This window comes from Perognathus longimembris, chromosome 5, assembly GCF_023159225.1.
Source record: "Perognathus longimembris pacificus isolate PPM17 chromosome 5, ASM2315922v1, whole genome shotgun sequence".
Lineage (NCBI taxonomy): Eukaryota > Metazoa > Chordata > Mammalia > Rodentia > Heteromyidae > Perognathus > Perognathus longimembris.
The window spans coordinates 9,962,677-9,986,011 of record NC_063165.1 but is presented as its reverse complement, the minus strand read 5'-3'; the positions used below and the strand labels follow the sequence as shown (position 1 = coordinate 9,986,011).

At 39.4% G+C, this 23,335-nt stretch overlaps 1 protein-coding gene across 12 annotated transcripts in view; it reads right to left on the bottom strand.

Annotated features, from left to right (window-relative positions):
- The window catches only part of Grik1 (glutamate ionotropic receptor kainate type subunit 1), a 369,068-nt gene that overhangs the window by 111,154 nt on the left and 234,579 nt on the right, over positions 1–23,335 (bottom strand). For 9 of the 12 annotated variants that reach the window (XM_048346335.1, XM_048346337.1, XM_048346342.1 and 6 more), the window contains 2 exons: positions 22,544–22,801; positions 11,167–11,348 (listed from right to left, as the gene is read on the bottom strand). In XM_048346335.1, the coding sequence (XP_048202292.1) occupies positions 11,167–11,348; positions 22,544–22,801 (440 nt within the window). The remainder of the gene's footprint in view (positions 1–11,166; positions 11,349–22,543; positions 22,802–23,335) is intronic. The other 3 variants (XM_048346345.1, XM_048346347.1, XM_048346346.1) reach the window with 1 other exon arrangement.

Sequence of the window (23,335 nt, the reverse complement as noted above, 5' to 3'; positions counted from 1 at the left end):
TAGCTGCTAGCAGCCAGAAGAAAGGAACCAGACTCCTCCCCCAGAGCCTACAGAAGGAAACAGCCTTGCTAATGCCTGCATTTCCAATCTCCAGAACTAGTGCTTTAAGCTACTAAATTTGTGATAATGCTTCACAACGGCAAAAGTAAACCAAAGTATCTCATTTCCATGGCTTTCCATGGTTATGGTGCAGCTAAATGCACACATTTTGGCAGTAACACCACAATGAGGATGTCATGAAACATGAAGAAGACAAATGACTTAGTTTAGTCTGGGATTGCACATTTTGCAAAGTTTCTGTCCTCTCCCTAGCATAATATCAAGGTCCCTGGCACAAGCACAGTCATAAGCTAACACCAGAGAGAGCCTAAGGTAGCTAGCACTTGCAAACCCAGCCCAGTTTCCTCGTCCGTACAGCCAAGAAACGAAAAGGGTATTCCACATAAAGTTGGTGAATAGAATCAATGTACTATTTGGGAGTACCTCTGAGTCTCAACATTTTTATAAGCAGAAGGAAAGCTGAAACTGATCGATATTAGTGAAAGGAATGGAAACCAGTAGAGCTTCACTTAGTTTCACAAGTCAGCCTTACTAGCAGAGCCATATTGCATTGTCCAAGTGTGTGGTGTATGGGGCCGTGCTAGTAAGGACTCTCTACACTTAAGAACAGAGAAGAAAGAAAAAAAATTAAGCAGAATCACTGACCATAGGACAGAGTGGAGATTTGGAAGGATAACATGAACTTAAAACATAGACACTCTGCAACATGTAGAGGAACAATGTCATGGGACAATGATATATAAGAAATAATACAATAGTAGAAAAATAATTTGTGTGCTGGTTCTGGAGCTTGAACTCAGGACGTGGACGTGATTCTTGAGCTCTTTTGGCTCAAGGCTAGCACTCTACTACTTGAGTTACAACCCTACTTCCAGGTTTGGTGGTTAATTAGAAATAAGAGTTCCACAGATTTTTCGGCTCAGTCTTGCTTTGAAATGTGATTCTCTGATTTCGGTCTCCGAAGTAGCTTTTACCAGCAAAGCACCAAATAAAACCTAGGAGCTGTATAGTCAACTCAGAGTATGTTTAAATGCAGGGCAACCTTTTTGCAGTAAGCATCCTTCTTTTGTGGTGGTAGTAATAAAAATTTCCTGAAGGTAATCTTTCAAAAGAGATGTGGCACTGCCATTCACTAGCAGTCTCCTGAAATATCTATAGCCCGCTACATCTTTACAGTGGACAAGATGATTCTTAGGGTTTTTCTTTTTTGGGGGAGGGGCAGCAGTTGACTTGCTGTGGCAGTTTTCTGAAAACTATCAGGCTTTAGAAAATAACTATATTTAGTTTCTCAGTGTATTACAATCACCAAGGAAGTTGTTATAAACACCAATACTTAAGTCTCATCTCTGAATTTGTCTCATCTGAGATGAGTTCTAAATATTGATATTCATTAAATATTCTCAAGGTGACTTATGTCCATCAAATTTGAGAAAAATATGTATACATATATGTATATATTTATACAACATATATACATATACATATAAGTACATATATATATGTATATATATGTGTGGGGTTTGGACTCTGGGCCTGTGTAGTGTCCCTGAGCTCTTTGGCTCAATGCTAGTGCTCTACCACTTGAGCCACAGCGCCACTTCTGTTTTTTTTTTTTTGGTGGTTAATTGGAGATGAGTCTCACAGACATTCCTGTCTTAGGCTGGCTTTGAACCATGAACCTCAGATCTCAGACTCCTCAGCTAGGATTATAGGCATGAGCCACCAGTGTCTGGCAGCAAACTTACATTTTTAAGCCACAACAATATTGTTCACAGATACTATATTTTTAGCAAAAGAATATGTCTGGTATGGTGAAAGTTTCTTTTTCTGCAGTTGGAAAGGATGGGATAACCTCAATGTGTAGATTTGAGAGAAAAACATAGTATAACATTTATACCCAGACTTGACTATACTGGGACCTTTGTACTATATTAACTCATTAATTGGTCGTAGGAGGTATAGGTGGTATAAAAGCTAGTAAGTCCTAATATACTCCAGGAAGCCAAATAAAATCATGTGGTTGTCTAGAGAGAGAGAAAAGTTAGATCCACAGCTTATACCCAACAAGTCAAGAGAGCTCAGTTAGCTGCCCATTTAGTTTTTTTTTTTATAGTATACTACAATTTGAAATCAGGGCTTCACATTTCCTAGGTACATGCTTGAACACTTGATCCATGCCCTGGTCCCTCTTTGGCGGACCCTGATTATAATCCTTCTACTTATGCCTGTTGAATTGCTATATATGCTGTATATTAGAGCGCCCCACCATACCTTGTTTGTTAGATATGATTAGGGTCTCACTAACTTTATGCCTCAAACAGCAGCCTTTCTGATCCCTGCCTCCCAAGAAGATAACAGTTGGAAGCCAATACACTCAGTCCTCCATCTGTTTTTCAGGGACTCTCCTGTGCAGAGGCTACAAAGGTGTTATAAGCTTGGAAGGTGCCTCACTTGCTACTTTACTTCTATAGGAACCCAAACCTTCATAGACTTTAGGTATGACACCTCTAGATATTAGAATTAATTCCATCTAGATCCAGATTTTCTTGTGATATCTGAGTGTATTTGGTGAGGTTTGGGAAGAATTTTAATCTCCTTTGTGGAAACATGTCTGTTAAGAAAGGACAGAAAGGCTAGCCATTTAGCCCAGTGGTACAGCACTCACTAAGAAGATAAAGTCATATATTTTACCTCAAATGAGCATCTTTTGAGACAGTCTAGAGGCTGCATGAGGAACAGGAGAGGAATGGGATGGATGATAGGCAGAACAAATATACAATACAGATAGAAGAGCACACTAGAGAAAGGCAGATAGAGTCTAAGGCATATTCAGAGGGTGGAATCTCCAACCAGTGTTTGGAGGGGGGAGGTTTTAGTGCAATCCATCTGGATTTCTAGTTTTCTGTCTTTCATAATTGTATGGTGTTTCTGGCTTAAAAAAAAAAGCATCAGAGAAGGAGAAACTGTGACATATGAAGAGCACAGCCCAGATGTTCAGTCTGCAGAGATTTCACATCATCTTGCTTGTCTTCACACAGGGAAGCTGGAACATCTGGCTGGGAGAAGGTTTAGGATCTGCTATTGTGTTGTAATGTCAGATGTGGAGTGGGGAGACAGAGGCAGGATCTGGAAGCACTAGTTTTAATGATGATGACAATCTGTAATATGTGGAATGTCTTCTGTACCAGCGCAAGTTGGACACCCTGTCTACATTGTCACAGGCCAGTCAGAATTATGGCAAACGCACACCAGGACATTCTCCCTCTGCAGAAGTGGAGAAGAGGTAATCTTCAAGTCCTGTGCTAAATGAGGGTCACATGTAGTACCTTTTTACTCCAGCTCAGCACTTGGCACATGAAAACCCTCTAATTGCAGCATTTCACAGGCCGACCCAGGAGGATCATGAGGTAGAGACCAGACTAGCTTAGAGAGTGAGCCTCAGACCAGCCAGGGCTACCTGACAGGTTCTGTCTCAAAACCAAACCAAACCAAACGAAAACCAGCCTTCCACGAAATGTTAGCTGAAAACAAGGTGAAACTTCGAAATAAATCTTAGTAAGGTGTTGCGGGATGGGGGGGTGGGGGAAGAGGAGTGGCTAACTTCCTGAGGAAAGTAGGAGAGAGGAACCCCTGGGGAAAACTACATGTTTGAAGTGTTGAAGTTGTGATTACTGTTTGTTCCTTTTTTACCTTTTAAGTCTGTAGGCTTTCCTGAAAATCAGATAGATGCTATAGACTTGTTGCAACAAAAAACACCTATATTCAGGGCTGGGAATATGGTCTAGTGGTAGAGTGTTTGCCTCACATTCATGAAGCCCTGGATTCGATTCCTCAGCATTGCGTATATAGAAAAAGCCAGAAGTGGCACTGTGGCTCAAGGGGTAGAGTGCTAGCCTTGAGCAAAAAGAAGCCAGGAACAGTGCTCAGGCCCTTAGTTCAAGCCCCAGTACTGGCCAAAACAAAAGTATATTCAGGCCATATCCATCTCCTTTGTTTTAAATATGGCTGCAGTGTAATATTGTTAAGCTAAAGGATTCCTTACACCTGAAACCTTAAATCCTTAAAACATAGGATTAAAATACTCAGCCCTGATTTTTTTCAAGACACTTTTTCTGAAATACTCTTATTTCTATAGCCAGGATATTCTTTTTTGATTATCTTTTGTTGAAGCCAAATTTTGATGCGGCTAGAATTCACTATCAGAATATATACATACATACATATTTATAGGGACATATCTATCTACCTATTTTCTATTTGTCATCTCTGTATCATTAATCATTTTCATACTTCTATATGATTTATTTTTTTCTTAAATCAAATTAAATACGTCTTAGTCATTTTATAAATCTGCTTTTTGGAGGCTTTTAGATTCCTTATATGAGTTGCCTGCACAATAACAATGTAGTTAAATGAAATATTTTCGGTAGATTGTTGGTTGCCCACAAAGGTCAACCTAGTCATAGATCTATATCTATGTATTTCATATCTATGAATTCTTCTTATAATTAAAATTAACTATAAATTCAGAGACTAAATAGACTTTAATATCAGCCCGAGAGAAACATAATTCAGATGAGAATGTACTGCCAAACTAATGGTATAATATTCTACGTATTATCATCCAGTTAGTGTAAATTGAAATCCATCATTATTACATTGTCTAAAGTACATTTTTCTAAAGTAATAAAGTTATCAATTACTTAACTCAAAGATGATCAGAGGATTTTTTTAAACACCATTTGACAAGAAATGTGCTCATTTCCTTATGTAACTGCAACCCCTCTGTACATCACCTTTACAGTGATAAAAGCGAAGGCATGTATGGTTTAATTATTTTGGCAAGTCAGTCTGCAAATTCTTCTTGTCTAGATGTTAGCAGATGATTTTTGAGCACAGACTCATGTTAAGGATTGGAGCTGAAAAGATTTCTAGTCAGTAACCCTACTTACAGATGTGTGATCCTGTTAAAGAGGAATCAACTGACTTGCTCAAAAGAACATGGTCAGAGAATCTGACCTGCTCTAGCAATGATTATATCTGACACAACCACTCTGCCATCCACTACAAGACCCAGAGACTCATTTTTCTCATCTTTAATGGGATATATAGAGCAGATAAAAAGAAACCATTCCAGTCCAATGTAAAGCATATGCTAGCCTAATAAGCACCAAACAAATAGTGTTATTTGACTAAGGAAAGAGGAATACTCACAACTGCAGCTCTCGGGCTTCACTCTGAGATTCTATTCACAGTCCCTTTCTAGTTCAGAAAGTAATTTCATGGTTTCAGGCCAGTTTGTAGGCAGTGGATAACTATACTCTGGGGACATTCACTTTCAGAGTCTCTCTCTCTCTCTTCCCCCCCCCCCCACCGTCTCTAGGGGCAGAGATTTAGATTTGAATTGTTACTGTTTTCACTGCTGTATCTCTATCACCTCAGCAGAAACGTGTTGAATGAAAGAATACATTTCTCTGCTGTATCTGCATGGCATTATCTTCTTGGCCATGGAGCTATTGATATACAGCATGTCTGTAGTCCTCAGGAAAGGTAGACGAGGCAAGATGCTCAAGCGTGAAATGATACAACTGCATGTGAGGAGGACAGGCTTGGAGTAAGACGTGTTTAGGTTGCATTACGAAAAGAATCAGCCTTTTGCCATTCATGACAGTAGCAAGACAGAGCATTTTCCTTTTAAGTCCTGAGATAAATTTTGAATCCCTGTCTTACTACTTACTTACAGGCTGTATGACATTGGACAAGTTATGAAACAGAGTTTTCTTATAATATTTAAATGGGTGGTACATTAAATCAGTTCAGCACTATGCCTGGGATATATAAGTGTTCACTAAAAAGTAGCCGCTAAGAAGTTTGGTGTTCTAGGTGTTTAACATTCCGACATGCAGTGGCTCATTCCTGTCATCCTAGCTAATAAGAATGCTGAGACCTGAGGACTGAGCCTCAAAATGAGCCCGTGTGGACAAAGCTGAGAGTCTTTTATTTCTAATTAACCCGTTAATAGCTAGAAGTGAAGGTGTGGCTCAAGTAGGAGAGCATCAGTTTTGAGTAGAAAAAGCCAAGCTAGAGCACAAGACCAGAAGTTCAAGCCCCGGTACTGTCATAATAAAAAAAAATGAGAGAGGGGGGAAGGAAGGGAGGGGAGAGAGAGAGAGAGAGAGAGAGAGAGAGAGAGAGAGAGAGAGAGAGACACCTGATTTAGGCTTTCCGATCTCTTAGGATAATGTAGCTCTATGTGATCTGATGCTTTCTATACTGAGAGACGAAGACTGATAGTTGTTCCTGTCCTGAGGAAACATGGAATTATACTTGCCTAATCACCTCCGTTTACCCTCATCACAGCCAGTGGGCACAACATATATGAGAAAAGTATCAATGCAGAAAATGATTTGATTAATCAGCATTGCTATTAGACTTCTTAGCTGAGAAGCCAGGCATTGAAAATAAATACATTTTCTCCTTTGCCCTATTTTTACATTCATTGAAAGAGAACAAAACAAAGGAAAAACAAACTGCATGAATACACAGATGAGAATAGAAGCAAATACAACATAATTTTTGAGAATATTTCCATACTAAATGTTTTATGGGGACTAATGGCTCAATTCGAGCTTAATACTCTTGCTACAAGTGTTGAGCATGACCCTCCTCTGCTTCATTTCTTCATGAACTATGGAGCGAGTTTCCTAAGCTGGAAGCTGAGCTCGGGCTCAACCTCCTGAGTAGCTGGGATTAAAGGCGTGAGCCACCATCTTGGCTAGCAAATAAGTTTTTAAATTATGTTAGAAACCATCTAACATAGATTCCCATTCAAAAGAGATATGAGACACTCAGTAGGTGTCACATGATTTAGTTGGAGTTTTTAGAAAAAGACAAAGAAGGCTTAGTCCTTTATGAACTTACTGTCTAGCAAGAATTTTAGTCAACTCATGAGTAAATGTCTTAACTAGCTGCCTATTTTTATTGAGGTTATGGAGCAAATTAGGCAGAGTATAGGGGCATAGGAAAGGAAAAAGACTGTCATACTCTTTTATTTTTCAAGAGATAATCATAAAGCCAACTTCGGGTTAGCATGAAGTTTTCTAGCCTCTGTCAGGGGCAGATTAGAAAGGCTGTGATGTAGAAAGAAGATGCTGTGTAAGTAACATTACCAGAATGCACATGGCTGAATCAAGCACTGGAGGCTACAGCCTCTAATAGCTACAGTGCTAGAGAAGAAAAATACAGGGTCAGATCTTGCAGGCCTATGAATTTGCATTAAGACCAGGCCTAGTAGAAAGGTGATGAGATTAATAGGATCGTTAAGCTTCATTTCTCAATCTCCAAAGAAGAGGAACACTAAGTGTGTCAAGTGTTCATGTATCAGTTAAATGAGATGGATACCCAGAATTGCGCCAGACACAAGTTGGAAAGTTCTTAATACCTTTCCTTTCTTCCTTTAAGCTCATCTGCCATCAGCCACCTCCATGGTGGAATCACTCCCAAGTGAATGACAACAGGTGTGTAACAGGTTATAAAGAGATGTCAGGGAGTGGTGGGGAAAAGGGAAGTAGGTAGGTGAAGGAGAGGTAGCATACAGGTAGCATGCTTTCAAACATCAGGACATCTGCTAGGATGGGTAACATGAGGAGAAGAAGAGATCATGTGCATGCTGGTTGTTGGGGGAGCAATTCTTTGACTATAGATATTTCCAAAGACAGTTTGTTCATCTGAAAGCCTTGCTTCTATGGAGCCTAATCAAGTCTTGACATTTGAATTTTGGGCTAATTTGGGGGGAAATAACTTTTCAGATTCTCATCATATAGTACTTGTTCAATATGAATAGAAATAATTACTTTGCCAAGTGATTAGCATGCACAAGAATAACTATAGACTTTTCTCCATTTTTTAACTTTTAGATAAATGTCAAATACCTTCTTTAAAGTGCATTTAATTTCTTTTTTTCCTTATGAACCATTAAAAAGTGGAAAAATATGATAGAGGTACAGGGAAATGCAGGGCCATGATGGGAAATGCACCTGAGGAGAAAGCCAAGTGGACCTGGCAGAGAAAATAGTCTCTGCAAAGATTTTCACACAAAAAATAAAACTATTAATATCAGTTTTATCTAAAGGAGACCAGCTCACAAGTGAGGGTGTTTTCCCCAGATATGTCTAGATGGTTACTTAAGAATGCTCCCATTCTGATAGAGGGCCCTTTGTGATAAATGAATGCACGGGCTCCTAGCACGCTACGTAGTAGACCAGATGGCAGCTTGGCTTTGCAGAATGACCTTGCCTGGACTACTTAGCCTATTTGATTCCCAATTTGAACTCTGAAGTAAAGAGACGAAACACACATCAGGGGTTGCTTGAGATTGTGTGACATGGTGAGGTGTCATGCTAGTGCCATTATTGGCACCTGCTAAGGTCTATAGTAAGAGAGTAGAAAGATGGCTGGAGTGATGAACAGAATCAGGACCCTGAGTCCTTTATCTCCCCAGGGAGCCTCCAGAGACAGCTCAGGTTGAGGGCTCTGTTTCTGTAGGTGTCCCCAAGGTTAATGGACCAATTTGAATCACACAAGTGCTCATATGCCGTTTTGACCACCATAAAAGCCCAATATAAATTTTCAACCGCAACAGGCTCTACAACTCCAAAGGAACCCCTTTAAGGCATCCTGGGTGCTATGCAGTGATTTTAGGAAGGATGGTTGCACCTTCCCATGCGATAGGGTAGTTGTTCCATAGGAAAAGGTCATTTGTCCCTAGTGTGCTTTGCCCCAAGCCTCAGTGGACAATCTTACCATGGAAAGGACTAGAAGGAAGTAAGATGAAATAGAAGAGAGAGTTGAAGGGGAAATGCTTGGGTCAATAGCCACTTCAGAGATAACATAATCCAAATTCTCCTTCTCTACAAGGCCTTCTTTTGGTTTCAGTTATCCTTAGGAAAATGTAATCTCTATCTAAGTTTAGCAATGGGATACCATGTTTAAAGTTATTAAAAGAGAGGAGAGAATGTCTCAGCTCTTCCCTAGGCCTACCACTTCTCCTTTGGGAGCAGGATGGCTGGCTAGAGGAGCTCAATGGAATGTTGCAAATGGAAGTCTCATTAGCACATTATCCTCTTGACTGTAACAGAAGTCCCCTGATCATGTATAACATGCATTTTTGAGAGCTACACATAAAATCTCAGTGTTTTCCTTAGTGCCGATACACATACCATTACACACTTCAATCAATTGTGTTGCGTCTCGAATGAAATCTTAAGTTACAAGATTGTGATTGTCTTTATTTACCTTTCAATTCCCTAGTTATGGACATCATTGCTTAGGCTGGCTTTCTTACTAAGAGATAATTGTAATATCTAAGTCACTGTAACTGTGATGATAGTCTGGAAGGGAATGACAAGGACCCTTTTGATAGGTAACATTTCATGATGGAGAGAGCAACTGAGCAGTGGCTCTGGGGCCCCCCTCCCTTTGTCTCTTTCTGCATGACAGGATTAGATAAGTCAAACCTAGTCTATAACTCTACATTAGTCCGTTGTCAACTGTTATAGACAAATACATGGGGCTGGTTACTTTTAACGTATGTAGACATATTTTTGGAGGATACAGTTTTGGAGCCTGAAAGTTGAATATTGGACAGCTCCATCTGTTTGGCTTCTGAGGAAGGCTTCTCAGTTGAGGACATAGCAATACTGGGAGTATTTCTGAGTGAGATCACTTGATGAAACAGAAAGACATGGAGATTCAGGGCCTAGGAACACAGCTACATGAGAACTAACCAGGGTCCTATGAGAACTGGATGAATCCCTTCTGAAGGAAGCACCTTGCTAACGTCGCTCTCTTCCACTAGGCACCATCCTCAACAAGACTATCCCAAGAACCAACCTCCAAAACAGAAAATGGTAACAGACACAATCAAAGCATGTCCTAGCTATCTCCTGTTCTTAATGGAATTGTTAAAGGGTAGTAACACAGTAGCTAATGGAGACATCTGGTTAACTTATTGGACATTGTACTTCCAGTGTGATTAAGACCTGAATTCTGAAGTCAGTGACTACAGAAATATTCTCTATGACTACAGAGTTATTCTCTTATCTGTGGAGATAGAGCACAAGCAAGTCAGGAGAGATGACCAAAAAAGGTTCTTCCTAGGGAAGAGAATGACCGTTTTGACTGTGAGGAGAGGCTGGCAACTTATGAAATTGCCTATTACCAATCAACAACATGGCAACTGCACAGCTTTGAAATGAAGGAACCCAATAGTAGCCTGCATTGTTTTTAGGTTAGAACACTAGCTTGCATGACAATAACCCCTAACATATAAAGAGCTACCCAGATGGTCACATAAATATTTGTGGCCACACAAATACCTGTAGGTGTTTCCAGTCTCATTACTATGAAGATTAAGGTATAGAAGCACTTTGTCTACAATAGTGAAATAGAAAAAAAAAACACATCTTTCTTTGCTTCTCTTTGCTTCTCTTGTCCTCCCCCCTCCTTTTTTTTTATTATTAGTGGGGCTGAGCACTGTTCCCAAGCCTTTGGGCTCAAGACTAGTGTTCTAACTGCAGCTCCATTTCTGATTTTCTGATGATTAGTTAGATATGAGTTGCAAGGTCTTTCCTGCCTGGGCTGGCTTTGAACTTGATCCTCAGAACTCAGCCTTTAAATAGCTAAGATTACAGGGGTGAGCCATTGACCAGAGCTGGCTGTTGTCCCATTTCCTCCCCCTCCCCACTTTTTTCTTTCTTTTTCATATTTGATCAAAGAGGTCTTGCCATGGAGAACATGTTTAGGGTGATGAAGGCATTGGTTACATGATATCTGGCTCAGTCTTTTGTAGAGATGTTAAGAAGGTATTTAAATCCCCTTCAAATGCTACCTTGTATCTCTCATCTTCTGCTGGCAGGACCCATCCAGAACCAGACTAAACTCCCTAAGCCGTTGGCTGTTAAAAGCGTTCTGGAAACTGCAATCTTTAGGACATTCTGGAGTGCTGGAGTTTTCTCACAATGTGCTGAGTGCAAACCAGACGGCATTTTTGAGAATGAGAAAATGGCATCTCCCCCACTCTTCTGCCTCCTCCCTAAGTCCTCTTACCTGCTTCAGGATTTCCGCAGCTGTTTCGTGGGAACAATCAAAGATCACGTAGAATTCCCTGCCCTTCTTCATCTCCTTGAGTAGAGGCTTGGCATCTTTATTCCCAGAGGGCAGCTGCCGGATTTTGATTTTAATGTTATATCTGGAGGGAGCTTTGATGAGCTCTTGCAGACGAATTAGACCTAGAAAATGACATCCAGTCATGCACAGGAGACTGATCTGTATTGTTTATTGCCATTTAAACTCCAACGCATCTCATTCCCCGAGCGTATCAAGCGGCCACCTACCTAAAGGTTACACTATTGACTTCTCATTTGTCATTCCTCTTTCTGTGGTAGATTACACTGATATCTTCCCTTTGTGGGGGTATGTGTTCTGGAAACACAATTTTCCCAAGTGCCTTTGGAATTCATTTAGAATGCAATGGCCCTCGCCAGCTTTCATCCAGCACTTGAGATATCTAGCAAATGACATCTATGGCCAAAAACTTGTGTAAACAAAAAGTTGCTTAAAGTTTCTAAAGGAACTCACTCACAGATTCTCATCATACTGGAGAACTGACTTTGTAAAAACAAAAAAGTAAGTTGTTCTGGGCCTCTGGGAATTGTCTGCTACAAGAATTCAACAGGGAAAACTTCCAACGTATTCACACAGCAGCTGTGAAATATACTCCATGAGACACTAGATTTGATATGTTCGTTTTCTCTCATTTTACTTATATAGCAGCTTAAATTGGGAAGATTTATCTACCACCAGAGGTAAATTTGATTCTGAAATACCACACCTGTGTTAATGATATGTTTTTTTTTTTTTTCCAATTCTAACAGATGGGGCAATGAGTTAGGACAGGTGGTTGTAGAACTGTGTTCAGGTTTAGTCTATATTATGCTATATTATATAGAATTTTTTTTAGAATTTTTATAGAAATAGAATTGTTAGAATAATAGCTTTCCCGGTCTTTTGATCTGTCACAGATCAGTCATATGGTTGAAATCTCTCAAGTATTAAAAATGAACCACTTAGTCTCTTTCTGTGTCACTTCATTCATTCATTTGGAGGGGGAAATATTTCCTGAATGCACAGTAGATGCCAGGCCAGTGCTACATCCTGTTCCCAAGTCCTCCAAGCCCCTGGTAAGTTTCCACACCAGAAACTCCTGAGGCAGTGGGGGCTTAACTACCACTGAATTTCCTAGACTTAGAGCCAGAGCTGCTATGGGCTGGAGTAACTTGCTCCCGGTCACGGAGCTAATAATAATGGTAGATTCGGGGCTGACAGCCAGGACCCCTCTTGGATTCCAAACTAGGGCTCTTTTCACTAGATCAGTGATGCCACTTGAGTTTAAGGTTTCAGATCAACAAGTTGAATGACCGTGTGATTGATGAAATGACTCATTATAGACAGATATTTGCGTAAGTAATCAGGGAATGAAAAATTTGGGCATATTCATATATACAACACCCTACCTCAGAAAGGTGTTGATTTATTTTTACATTTGGATCATGAAAGAAAAGTATATACTGGGACAGGAAGAGGAAGAACCCGTGTAGGGGTATAGGTTCAACTGAATACAAACGACCAATTTCTAGTTGGAATAAATTTGTCTTTATGAAAAATTCACCAACACACCTTCCTTTTCTCATGTTGCCAGTATATAGGCGAAGTTGGTGTCAGGAAGGGGGAGAATAAGCAGATTTTTTAAGATTGTGAGAACAATGAGTAAGGAACAGTGATTTACATTTCTCCTTCCTGAAGCAGTTGTTTGCTTAAGAAAAGACATTCTGCCTTCATTAGCAAAATGATGTATCACTTTACAATTCAGAAGGCTTTTTTAGCACACGGGAGACAAAATGTAGAGAAAGCTTTCGCTTACATTTGCATTTTTTGCAACCATATCAATCCTTTGCCTTTCATTATAGTGAATCGTTTAAAAACTACTTGCCAAATAAACAATTATTTCTGGAGAGGGAAAGTGATTTCCAAATAATAACTGGTTTTCCTGACCCTCTCCCTGTGTGTGGCTGCTTTTCCTGACCAAGCCGCTCACCCTACCAGGGCTCTAGATGCAGCAAACGGTAATGCTGCATGCAACACTGAGAAATGCGGTGGTTTTCTGGCCCACTGAGGTGAAGGGCCCTTAAAAATGAAATGCAGATAAGGAGAAAAACCAGACAAATCCAAGTGAGCGGCATTACAGAAAAAGCTGATCTCATCTTGACTTTTCAAAAATGTCAATGTCATAAATGACAAAGCCTGAATGAACTGTTCTGGACCAAAGGACATGAAAGAGATTTCACAGTTAGATGCATTCGATGATCCTGGAACAAGATATGAACCAGAAATATATATGCATGTATCATTTATATGATATCAGAAATATATATGTATGTATCATTGTGTATAATATGAATCTCTAGTATGAATATGTAATTCTTTATACATCTAGATAATAGTGTAGTGAAAGTCCTTGAATTTGATAATTTTGTGTGGTTATAACAATAAAACTCCTGTTCTTAGGATGTGTATCCTTATTTATTTGTGGTTCAAAAGGTCATAATTCTGCAATTTACTTTCAAATGATTCAAAAATATTAATATTAAACATAGTTGTTGATACAATGGTTGTTTTTACATTGGGAAAATTCTAGAACAAAGAAGGAAAGCTGGTCAAATCACAATGGCTGGACGTGATGACGGGGCACAGGGCTTTACCATAATAAATACCTTGCAACTTTTCTCTATGTGTGAATCTTTCTAAAAACACACACATAAAATAATATTGGAGGAGCTTCTTTTCCCTGCCCACATTCCTGGGAATACAATTGGGAAGGTACCTTTGGTCTTTTTGAAAGTGCTTTTAAGAGAAAAGCCTGTTTACTTCACGTGAGTGTGAGCAAGGCCCTGCGTATGGAGATGCCATTCAAAGCTGCCCACACGGTCAGTTCCAGACACCTGCTTTGGCCCCCTATCTTTTCTGTGTGCTCAGATGTGACACAGAGAAGTGCTGATTTGCATATATATTGAGCCACTCAGGCAAGAGGTGAAGCAGATGGAAGGGCAAAAAAAAAAAAAAAAAAAAAAGTCCTGCTCGTTCAGTGGTTATTTAAAATTTCTTATGCTTTTTCCTTAAGTACTAATAAACCTTGCTATTTACATTGCTCTATTTCTGTTAAGTTTGCTCCATGCCTTATAAATTGCTCAGTAAAGCTAGGATATACCTCTGAAGAGAATGGGTGCTGGTGCTATTTCACAGCAAGGAAAGTGAGGCACAGTGAGGTTAATTGTCTGGATCAGCACTGCAAAGGAGTCACAAACACTAGGAATTGGAAAGGACCTTAAAGGTCAAACCCTACTTGAAGCTAGATTTCCCTCTATACAGCAGCTGCTGAATACATCTTAGGTTGAGAAATTTCCTCCTTCCCATTGCGTTCCTCCATAGCTTCGGTTGCATTTAATTCGTGTCAGCTCAAAGGAAAAAACCTAAGTTTTCTTGAATATTAGTCCCACTCCCTGTTCATTAAATCACATGACAAGGATGCTGATTAAAAAAAAAATGAGTCTCATAAGCCATTGGGACCCAAAGATCAGATCACACATTTTAAATGTTAATTTCACTTGAACTTAGAAACATGCAAGATGACATTTCCACCAACTTGTTGGTATATTAATATACCCAAATCTAATAAGATTCAGGAGGGAATCTGTGCATAAAATGTGAATCCTCATGAGAGGAGGAAAAAAATCAGAACTGAGAAATAGAAATGGATAAGAGAGGAAATTATCCAGGGGAATGAGGTGCTTCTACGTGAACATCTTCATACATGTGAATTTTCACAGTTGCAACAGAAAAGGCTAGATGAAGACGACCTCAAAGAAAATGGTGTTTTGTGATTACAAAGAACCTTCTAAAAAGTCTCGCTAATACATTGGAGGCTGACTGTGTTGCAATTATCTCCACCAGAACACTTGGATCCTGAACTGTGGATAATATCAATAGTAGCTAAAAAAAGAACATCCCTCACGTACAGTATATAAAAACTGGGTTCCTGAGCAGAATTCTAAAATCTTGAACAGTGTTCTGGTCATAAGATTTAAGTGGACATATGAGAATGAGAATGCAGTGATGGAAAAGGTATCAAAGAACTATGTTGTGAATACCAAAATTGAGAGACACAGGGTAAAAAAAAGACAAACAACTACAAAAGCAATACTTGCAAAACTGTTTGGTGTAAGTGAACTGAACACCTCGGGGGCGGGGAAGGGAAAGGGGGAGGAGGGTGGGGGTATGAGGGACAAGGCAACAAACAGTACAAGAAATGTATCCAATGCCTAACGTATGAAACTGTAACCTCTCTGTACATCAGTTTGATAATACAAATTTGAAAAAAAAAGAACTATGTTGTGACTTGGGAGGATAGAGTCACTGGGACATTCCATCCTTGGCTACTTCAGGTGGAGTTGGGAGCACACACGACAAAATTCTGCCAGTGTGGTGGTTCTAACAATGCAGTGGCTAATCTATGATCACTTTTATTCAGCATGGACTGTGTGCAGAATAGCTTCCATTTTGGCTGGGTAAGCCATGAGAAAAAATGATTTTCTTTTATTCTCAACTTCAGGCTCCGGTCAGGAGTTTTGGCTCCACATCTTTTTTGTTCTTTTGGGGCAAATGGACATAAAGGTCATAGGCATTGTAAAACAAGTTAAGACGTAGGTATAGACACAAGAGGAGATACCTCACTTCCTCTGAGGGAAAGTTGAGCACATTAAATGAGTGCATTATGCATGGCATGCAGTTAGCACTCAAGAATTCTGCTATTATTATTTATTGTTGTTATTTCTCTCATGATTTCTCCCAGGGCTATTTCTTTCAATCACTATCTTTTTTTATGTATGTTAATTTTATTTCAAATTAAACTGGCTCTAGAAACTTACTACTATTTTTAGTATGACGATTAAACAATCTTTTTCTATGAACAGAGTTTAGCTATAATGTATTAAAAATAAGAAAATTGTTTTAACAACACACAAAAAATAATAAGCAAACAAAAATTTTCCCAAGGAATGCATGCTTTGAATCTAGGACTGAAGTACCTGTTTGTAGCTCGTATCTTCCATAGACTTAGCCAGTTCCAGCTACAAAGCTGAGGAATCTCAACTTTATATCTCCAGCCCAGACCACTTGAATGAAATCCAGGCTCATATATCAACTGCCTACTGGTAACTCTGTTTAAATGACTATAGATAGCTGAAACTCAAACTTAGCATAATCATACTAAATGTCTTGTATCTTCCTAATTCCCCCCAATTAGTTTTATCTCAAAATTCTTGCATTTCAGGTGATGGAAAGAAACTCCATCTTTTGGCTCATATCAAAAACATTAATGTCATCTTGGCCTCTTGTCTTTTTCCCTCTGGAAATCTCCTCACTCACAGATTGTCATCCTCATTGTCACCATCATCATTTATTTTTACTTGGGGTTTGTTTTTCATTTGTCAATCTGCAGGCATGAATTAAGTCCTAACCTCTCTCTCTGCCACCATAACACTATTACATCCTAAGTCTAAAACACCATCTTCCGGTTCTTATGCACTATTTAAAAATACACTTACCATTTGGCATTTGTCTCATTTCAAAGGAATTTCAGTGTGTTTTTCTTGATTTATGACTCAGTTGAAACATTGAACAAAACTTTACTGCTTCAAAGGAATTGGAGGGAATCAACAGAATCTTTCCCCTTAAATGGGTTAATTTCACAGGGAAAATTTCTGCAATCTGCAATGTTTCAAGCTTCTCAGATAATTGAGTCCTTTACTTCCAAATCTGTGTCATACAGATTTGGTAGTGATAGATTCTTGATAAGACTTCTTAATACAGTAGTCTAGGCGATTACTCTCATGCAAATTGAGAATATTCTTGATTTTTCATGTGGTTTCACCCAAGTCCCTGCTGTATTGTGCTCATTAACTCAAACACACCTCAATACCATCACACAAAAACAAAAAAAGACTAAGGAAAGAGAATGAGGGGCATATAGAGAAAGATTGTGAATGGGGAGACATTTAGAAACCCTTCAGGCTCCTATGACAGCTGTGTTCAAAGTGTTCTCAGTCTTTCCCAGCTATCACCTCCATCTCTTGCCTTTCTTTCCCCTTCAGCCACCGTGTTTGTTTCCACACTTCTACTTTTGTTTTCCTTCAGTGTTATAGCAAGGTAACAACCAGAGATCTGCTAAGAATATGAGTCTGTTTATACTCAAAACTCTTATCAATAGATTTTCCTTTCAGAAAGGGAAGAAGCTACACAGTGACACTAGTTTGTGAATCCATAGACTCCTTTCTTGCCATCTCTCCTGCCACTCTTTCCCTTTTATTCTCTTCCAGTCACCGTGGCATCCTTCTTATCATCTTATCCACCCTTCACTGAACAACAAATGCAGTGTGGAGGAGATTCTGAATTTTTTGATTTATTAAGACCAAGTTGAGTAAAAATATAGTCTCAGCCAGTTCAATGGAAAAGTGGCCCTCAGTCTCTCTTTTTTTTTTTTTTTGCCAGTCCTGGGGCTTCAACTCAGGGCCTGGGTGTTATCCTTGAGCCTCTCTATGCTCAAGGCTGGTGCTCTACCTCTTGGGCCACAGTGCCACTTCTGGCATTTTCTGAGTAGTTCATTGTGGGTAAGAGTGTTCTGGACTTTCCTGCCTGGGCTGGCTTCAAGCTGCAATCCTCAGATCTCAGCCTCCTGAGTAGCTAGGATTACAGGCGTGAGCCACCGGTGCCTGGTTGGTCAGCAGACTTTAAAAGCAGAGTCTATAATTTTGTGATTATATAAAATTGGTCACAACAAATCCACTCTGCCAGAAAACAGTCATAGACAATATGAAATGAAATAACATTTTATTTACAAAAATATATATGCTAGATTAGACTTGATCCTGGGGGTCTAATTTAAGACTGTTATAAATACTACGACCTCTCTCCCCCCCATAGTAAAGAAGTAAAAAGGAAAGAAAGACCAATTTCTAAAGAAAACATCAGAAAAGAAAACTTGACTGAAAGCCAAGGCTATGTTTAATCACATTTTCCATCACATCCACACATGTGAACTGAGTTCAGTTTATATTCATAGATTGCCCTTCTCTTTAGTCTAAGTTCCCACATTCTTCTTCATAATTCTCATTGATCTTTTGTCTCATTCCTTGTAGTCTTTGCCAAGTGATACTCTGGTTCATTTGCCAAACAAATTTTGAGAGAGGTGATGTGGGGGTAGAAAATTGAAATACTTTTTCTTATCCATCCTAATGATAAAGGCTGACAAGTATCTCACAAGAAACAAATTAACAAGAGAATAGCTTAACATATATATATATATATTTTTTTTAGTCCGAATTTTAGATGACACTGGAACCTACAGAAATGAAAGGGCAAAGACTTGGAGAAATCAATCTTTCTCTTTTTCTTTTTCAAGTGCTGGGAATGGAACATCTCCTCCAGGCATCCACATGCATGATTTATTCTTTAATGTTAGGCTTAAATAATATTTTCTATTGTCATCCATATATAAAATTGCATTTCCCATCTTTTCTTTAGTCTCTCATTAGATGAATTAACTGTGGGATTTATGATGTCAAATATATATTTGTATTTGTGGTTTAAAATAATGCTTACAATAGTGCCCAGTATTAATGGAATCTCTCTCTCTCTCTCTCTCTCTCTCTCTCTCTCTCTCTCTTTCTCTCATGGGGATAGGTTATAGCATTAACTGTCCTTAACCATTAAAATCTTCATTTCACTGTTCTTTGTCTTGGAGTCCATTCTTTGAGCTTGGATGGGTCAATGTGTTTCTTACACTGGGACAAAGTCTAACCCAGTATGAATTTTTTTTGTAAATAAAGTTTTACTGGTGCACAGCTTGTCCCCTCATTTGCGTAGTGTTTCTGGCTGCTTTCTGGTCCAGTGAAGTAGTTGTAACCAAGCCTATGGCCACAAAGTCACATGTGCTTCTCTTGAACAGGGCTAGGCTTTCACTGAACTGGCTGAGATTACATTTTGCTGAAGCTGGCCTTAAGAAAGCAGAAACTGCTGAATCTGCTCCCAACTGCATTTGGTGCTCAGCTTCTCAGCACTTTTTGATGCACAGGAAGATCCGGATGGAAGCCAGGCTTCCACTAGGCCTCTAATGAGGCAAAGGGAGGCCCAGGGCATCAAGTTCTCATTGCCTCTGCGGGTCACATCCAGATGAGAGAACCAGAGACAAGTAGGTGACTGATGGGAGAGCATCCAGGGAAGAGAGAGAGAGAGAGAGAGAGAGAGAGAGAGAGAGAGAGAGAGAGAGAGAGAGAGAGAGAGAGAGAGAGGGGCAAGTTGAGAATTCAATCCTCCTAAGTACTCTCTAGAGTCTTCCTAACCTTTTAACTTCTAGAGGACAGCGTTCTGCCTGCTAGGACTGAATGAACTGCATTTTGTCCTCAGAGACAGGCACATTGCTCCCATTGACTTCAGTGAGAGTAATGGGCCATTTGGTCCCTCGACATCTGTGCTGGCTTCAGGCTATTTAACAAACTCCTAAACAAATCCCAATAAACTTCACTGTAATGAGTACTTAATTTCATTGAGGGGGTGGGTGCTGAGCACACCTAAGTCCTCCCTTTTCCTTCATGTTTGCTAAGTTTTCTTCTTTTTATGGCTTGATAATTACTGCATCCAAGAACCCTGATTCAAGCAGTATTAAACCCACTCAAAGTCACAAGATGTCTGTTTTTATTGATCTGTAGTTGATCTGTTTACTCTCTGGGTTCCAATTTAATGACTCCATTGATTATACATTTACATTTTTAATGTTGTGGGCAAAATCATTCTAACATGAATCATCTCTCACTTAATGGGTGACATAACAAAATCATCTTGGTTTTTCAATTTCAACAAGTAATATTTTGAACATCTGCGCTCCAGTTGAACTTAACAGGGATGTAAAGGTCATCGCAATCAATGTAAAAATGATAGAAATGAAGATGACAAAAATGATAGTTTAATTGATTATCATTTTGCTATGTTTGTAGCAGTCAATTAAGAGTGGCTCACCTGATAGGGCAGAGATAGGACATTAGCTTTTGTGTAATCTCCTTACCAATCATATTTTGTTGAATCCAGATGTACACCTAAATTCAGTTGTTCCAATGATTTGTTTTCTTGTAGATGATTTGGCTTTGCTAGAGATGGAGCAGTAGTGAGAGATTGTGCTACAGAAAACTCACCAAAATGAGACCTGGTATGTTTTTATGACCTCATGAGGCTCTCTACTTAGCAAAGTGGAAGAACTAACTACACTTGCACTCACATGATAGGCTCTTTAAATATACTTGTGGAGTTCATTGGATAATAGGTTTTCTTCTTGTATTGCAAGCAGGTGAAGCTTTAAAAATATGTGTGCCTCTCGTTTATCCTTCCTATGGATTATTTTCAATGTATATTTATGAATGATATATCCAATCACCTATCACCTTCATGTCTTTCTAAAATGAGATTAGGCACAAGAAAGTACATAAATGCATATTTCCAATCACAATAGTCACTTTCATCTGACAGTGTAAAATAGAACCAGATTTTAATGGCAAATAGAGGAGGGGCACTGTTCATTCTCCAGATAATAATGAGAGCTAATGCTTGGGGGAAAGGCAAGAGGAAGGGAAATAGTATAACCCAGTTCAAAGGTGCTTTCTTGTATTAATTTTCACCAATAATATCATTAGTCTCATTCAAAGGTGTAGATCAAAGGAAGGAAGTAATTTGAGCTCTTGTACAAAAATTCAAACAATAGTATTATTTTTTGGAATTATTAAGCTCTCTTCTATATACCAGGTTTATGACAGGTAATGCATTAGAAACTAAGATAAGATAAAATTAAAGTTTTGGGAAATTACCAGTGTTATAACACATAGAAGTATCATTGGCAGAGACTACCTGCGAGAATGTCTTCATTTCTCATACATTGCCCACTCCTCTGGGAATCTTCAGGAACCCAGGAAGAGATAATATTTGAGGAGGGAATTATTGAGAATGAAGGGGTTTACTCTGGGTCAGTCTCAGGAAGAAGTAGGAAAAACTCATGGTTGTTTAAGGAATAACAGACTTTTCATCCTAGCTGATGTAAGCAATATGGACAATGGGAGGGAAGTGAGTGCCCTGATTAATGAAGATAAAAATGACTCAGGCTTGGAAATGTTTGAACGGGAAGGTTTTGGATTTTATTATATGGACCTTGGAGAGTTGAACTGAAACTACAAAAGGGACACTGGACTCTGAAATATACTGAAATACAAACAGAAGGAAAAGGGAAAAGTACCTGTCAAAGAAAGGTTTCAAATGAGGAAAGGTCAGAGAAAGTATCTAATGAGTCCAGATGTTATCAGCCCTGTTTGCATGCTATCTACTAAATAAGTGGATGGAACAACTCAAGTTTTTGTCTTGTTTTGTTTTTGTTGCCAGTCCTGGGGCATGGACTCAGGGCCTGAGCACTGTCCCTGGCTTCTTTTTGCTCAAGGTTAGTACTCTACCTCTTGAGCCACAGCTCCACTTCCAGCTTCTTTCTATATATGTGGTACTGAGGAATCAAACCCAGGGCTTCATGTATAAGAGACGAGCACTTTACCACTAGGCCATATTCCCAGCCCCAGAACAACTCAAGTTTTGTTATGGAGCTCAGCCCAAAGTTTTACAGTCCCTTGGCCAGGAAATGACCCACTTTGATGTCAATCTCTAACTGAATTCCATTTGGGAAACTTTTCCTTTCCTACACACTTAGGCACCTATTTATCAAGTTTGGATATTATTCTATGATCATTTCAGTTGCAGTCTTAGTCTGCTTTTGGCACTGGTGGGGTTTTAACTCAAAGCCCTCTGATTCCTAGGTAGGTGATCTACCACTTGAGCCATGATCCCAGTCTTTTTGTCTTTAGGTTGTTTTTCAAATAGGGTCTCTTAGTTTTTTGCCTTGAGCTGTTTGAGACTGTGATCCACCTACTTCAACCTCCTGCTTAGCTGGGATAATAGCACGTGGCGCATGTTACCAGTAACCGTAGGGTTTCATAAATGAAACTACAGCTGTAATTGTTGATGTCATATATTTTTAAATGCTCCTAAATTTGATAGTGAAAGGACCATTGGAAAGGATGAAAAAACAACAACAACAACAAAAAAGGAATTTCAATTAGCTACATGTGGCATTCCTACATTACCTTATTAGGGTTTTTCAAAATTAGTTTGACATTAAAGAACAATTTTTGTGCTCCTCCCTGCAAGGCAAGTCTCTTGCAGATAGAATACTGGTTCCCTTTGTCTACAACAGACATGGTTGGGCGGAGGTCTTCTGTCCATTCCATACCTGTGCTGTCTTCGTACACCACTGTCACTGTTTTCCAGTTGTAGTAGAGGACCAGATCCAGGACTGCTCTGCTGATAGCTGCATAATCCGGGTAGAGGTTGATGTAAAATAAGTCTCTATTGTCCACTGAGGGGTGTTTCCAGCGGGTCTGTATGTGTGGAACTTCAAGAGCATTGCAAATAGACTGCACTGCACTGACGGAGGAACTGTGGGAAGGCCCAAAGAGGGCAGCCACACCAAGAGCCAGCTGGTCGCAAGCTGATGATATCCAACAACAAGAAATGGAAGGAGAAGGAGGGAAATAAAAGGAGAGAGAAGAGAGCTCTATTAATGCGAGTGTCACTTGTCTCGTTCTTGTATTTGACTAAAGGAAAATCTATAGGTCCCTTCCAACTTCCAATTTTGTTGAACTCCTAAGACACTGATAGGTGTAAATGTAGAACTGATTAGCAATTCATCACAGGGCCAACTCCCTGCAAATAAAAATGAGTTACTGGCCTCAGTTCATTACCTTCAATCAGATGGAGACTAAATCCCTTGCTTGACGTGGTAGTACCCGCAAGCACTCTGTGAGCTAACTAGCAAACCATTTGTCATATGAATGTCAGATGAATTAAGTTCTCTCATATGGCACAGTAGAAATGAATATATTAGTGTGGTCATACAATAGAGATGAAAGCCCTGTGGGTGGCTGCAAAGTTCTTTAGTTCCTAACTTCCTTAAACTCAGAACAGGAGCTCCAGATTTTAAAAATACTGCTGCTGAACAATATTCATAAGCAGTAATGACACC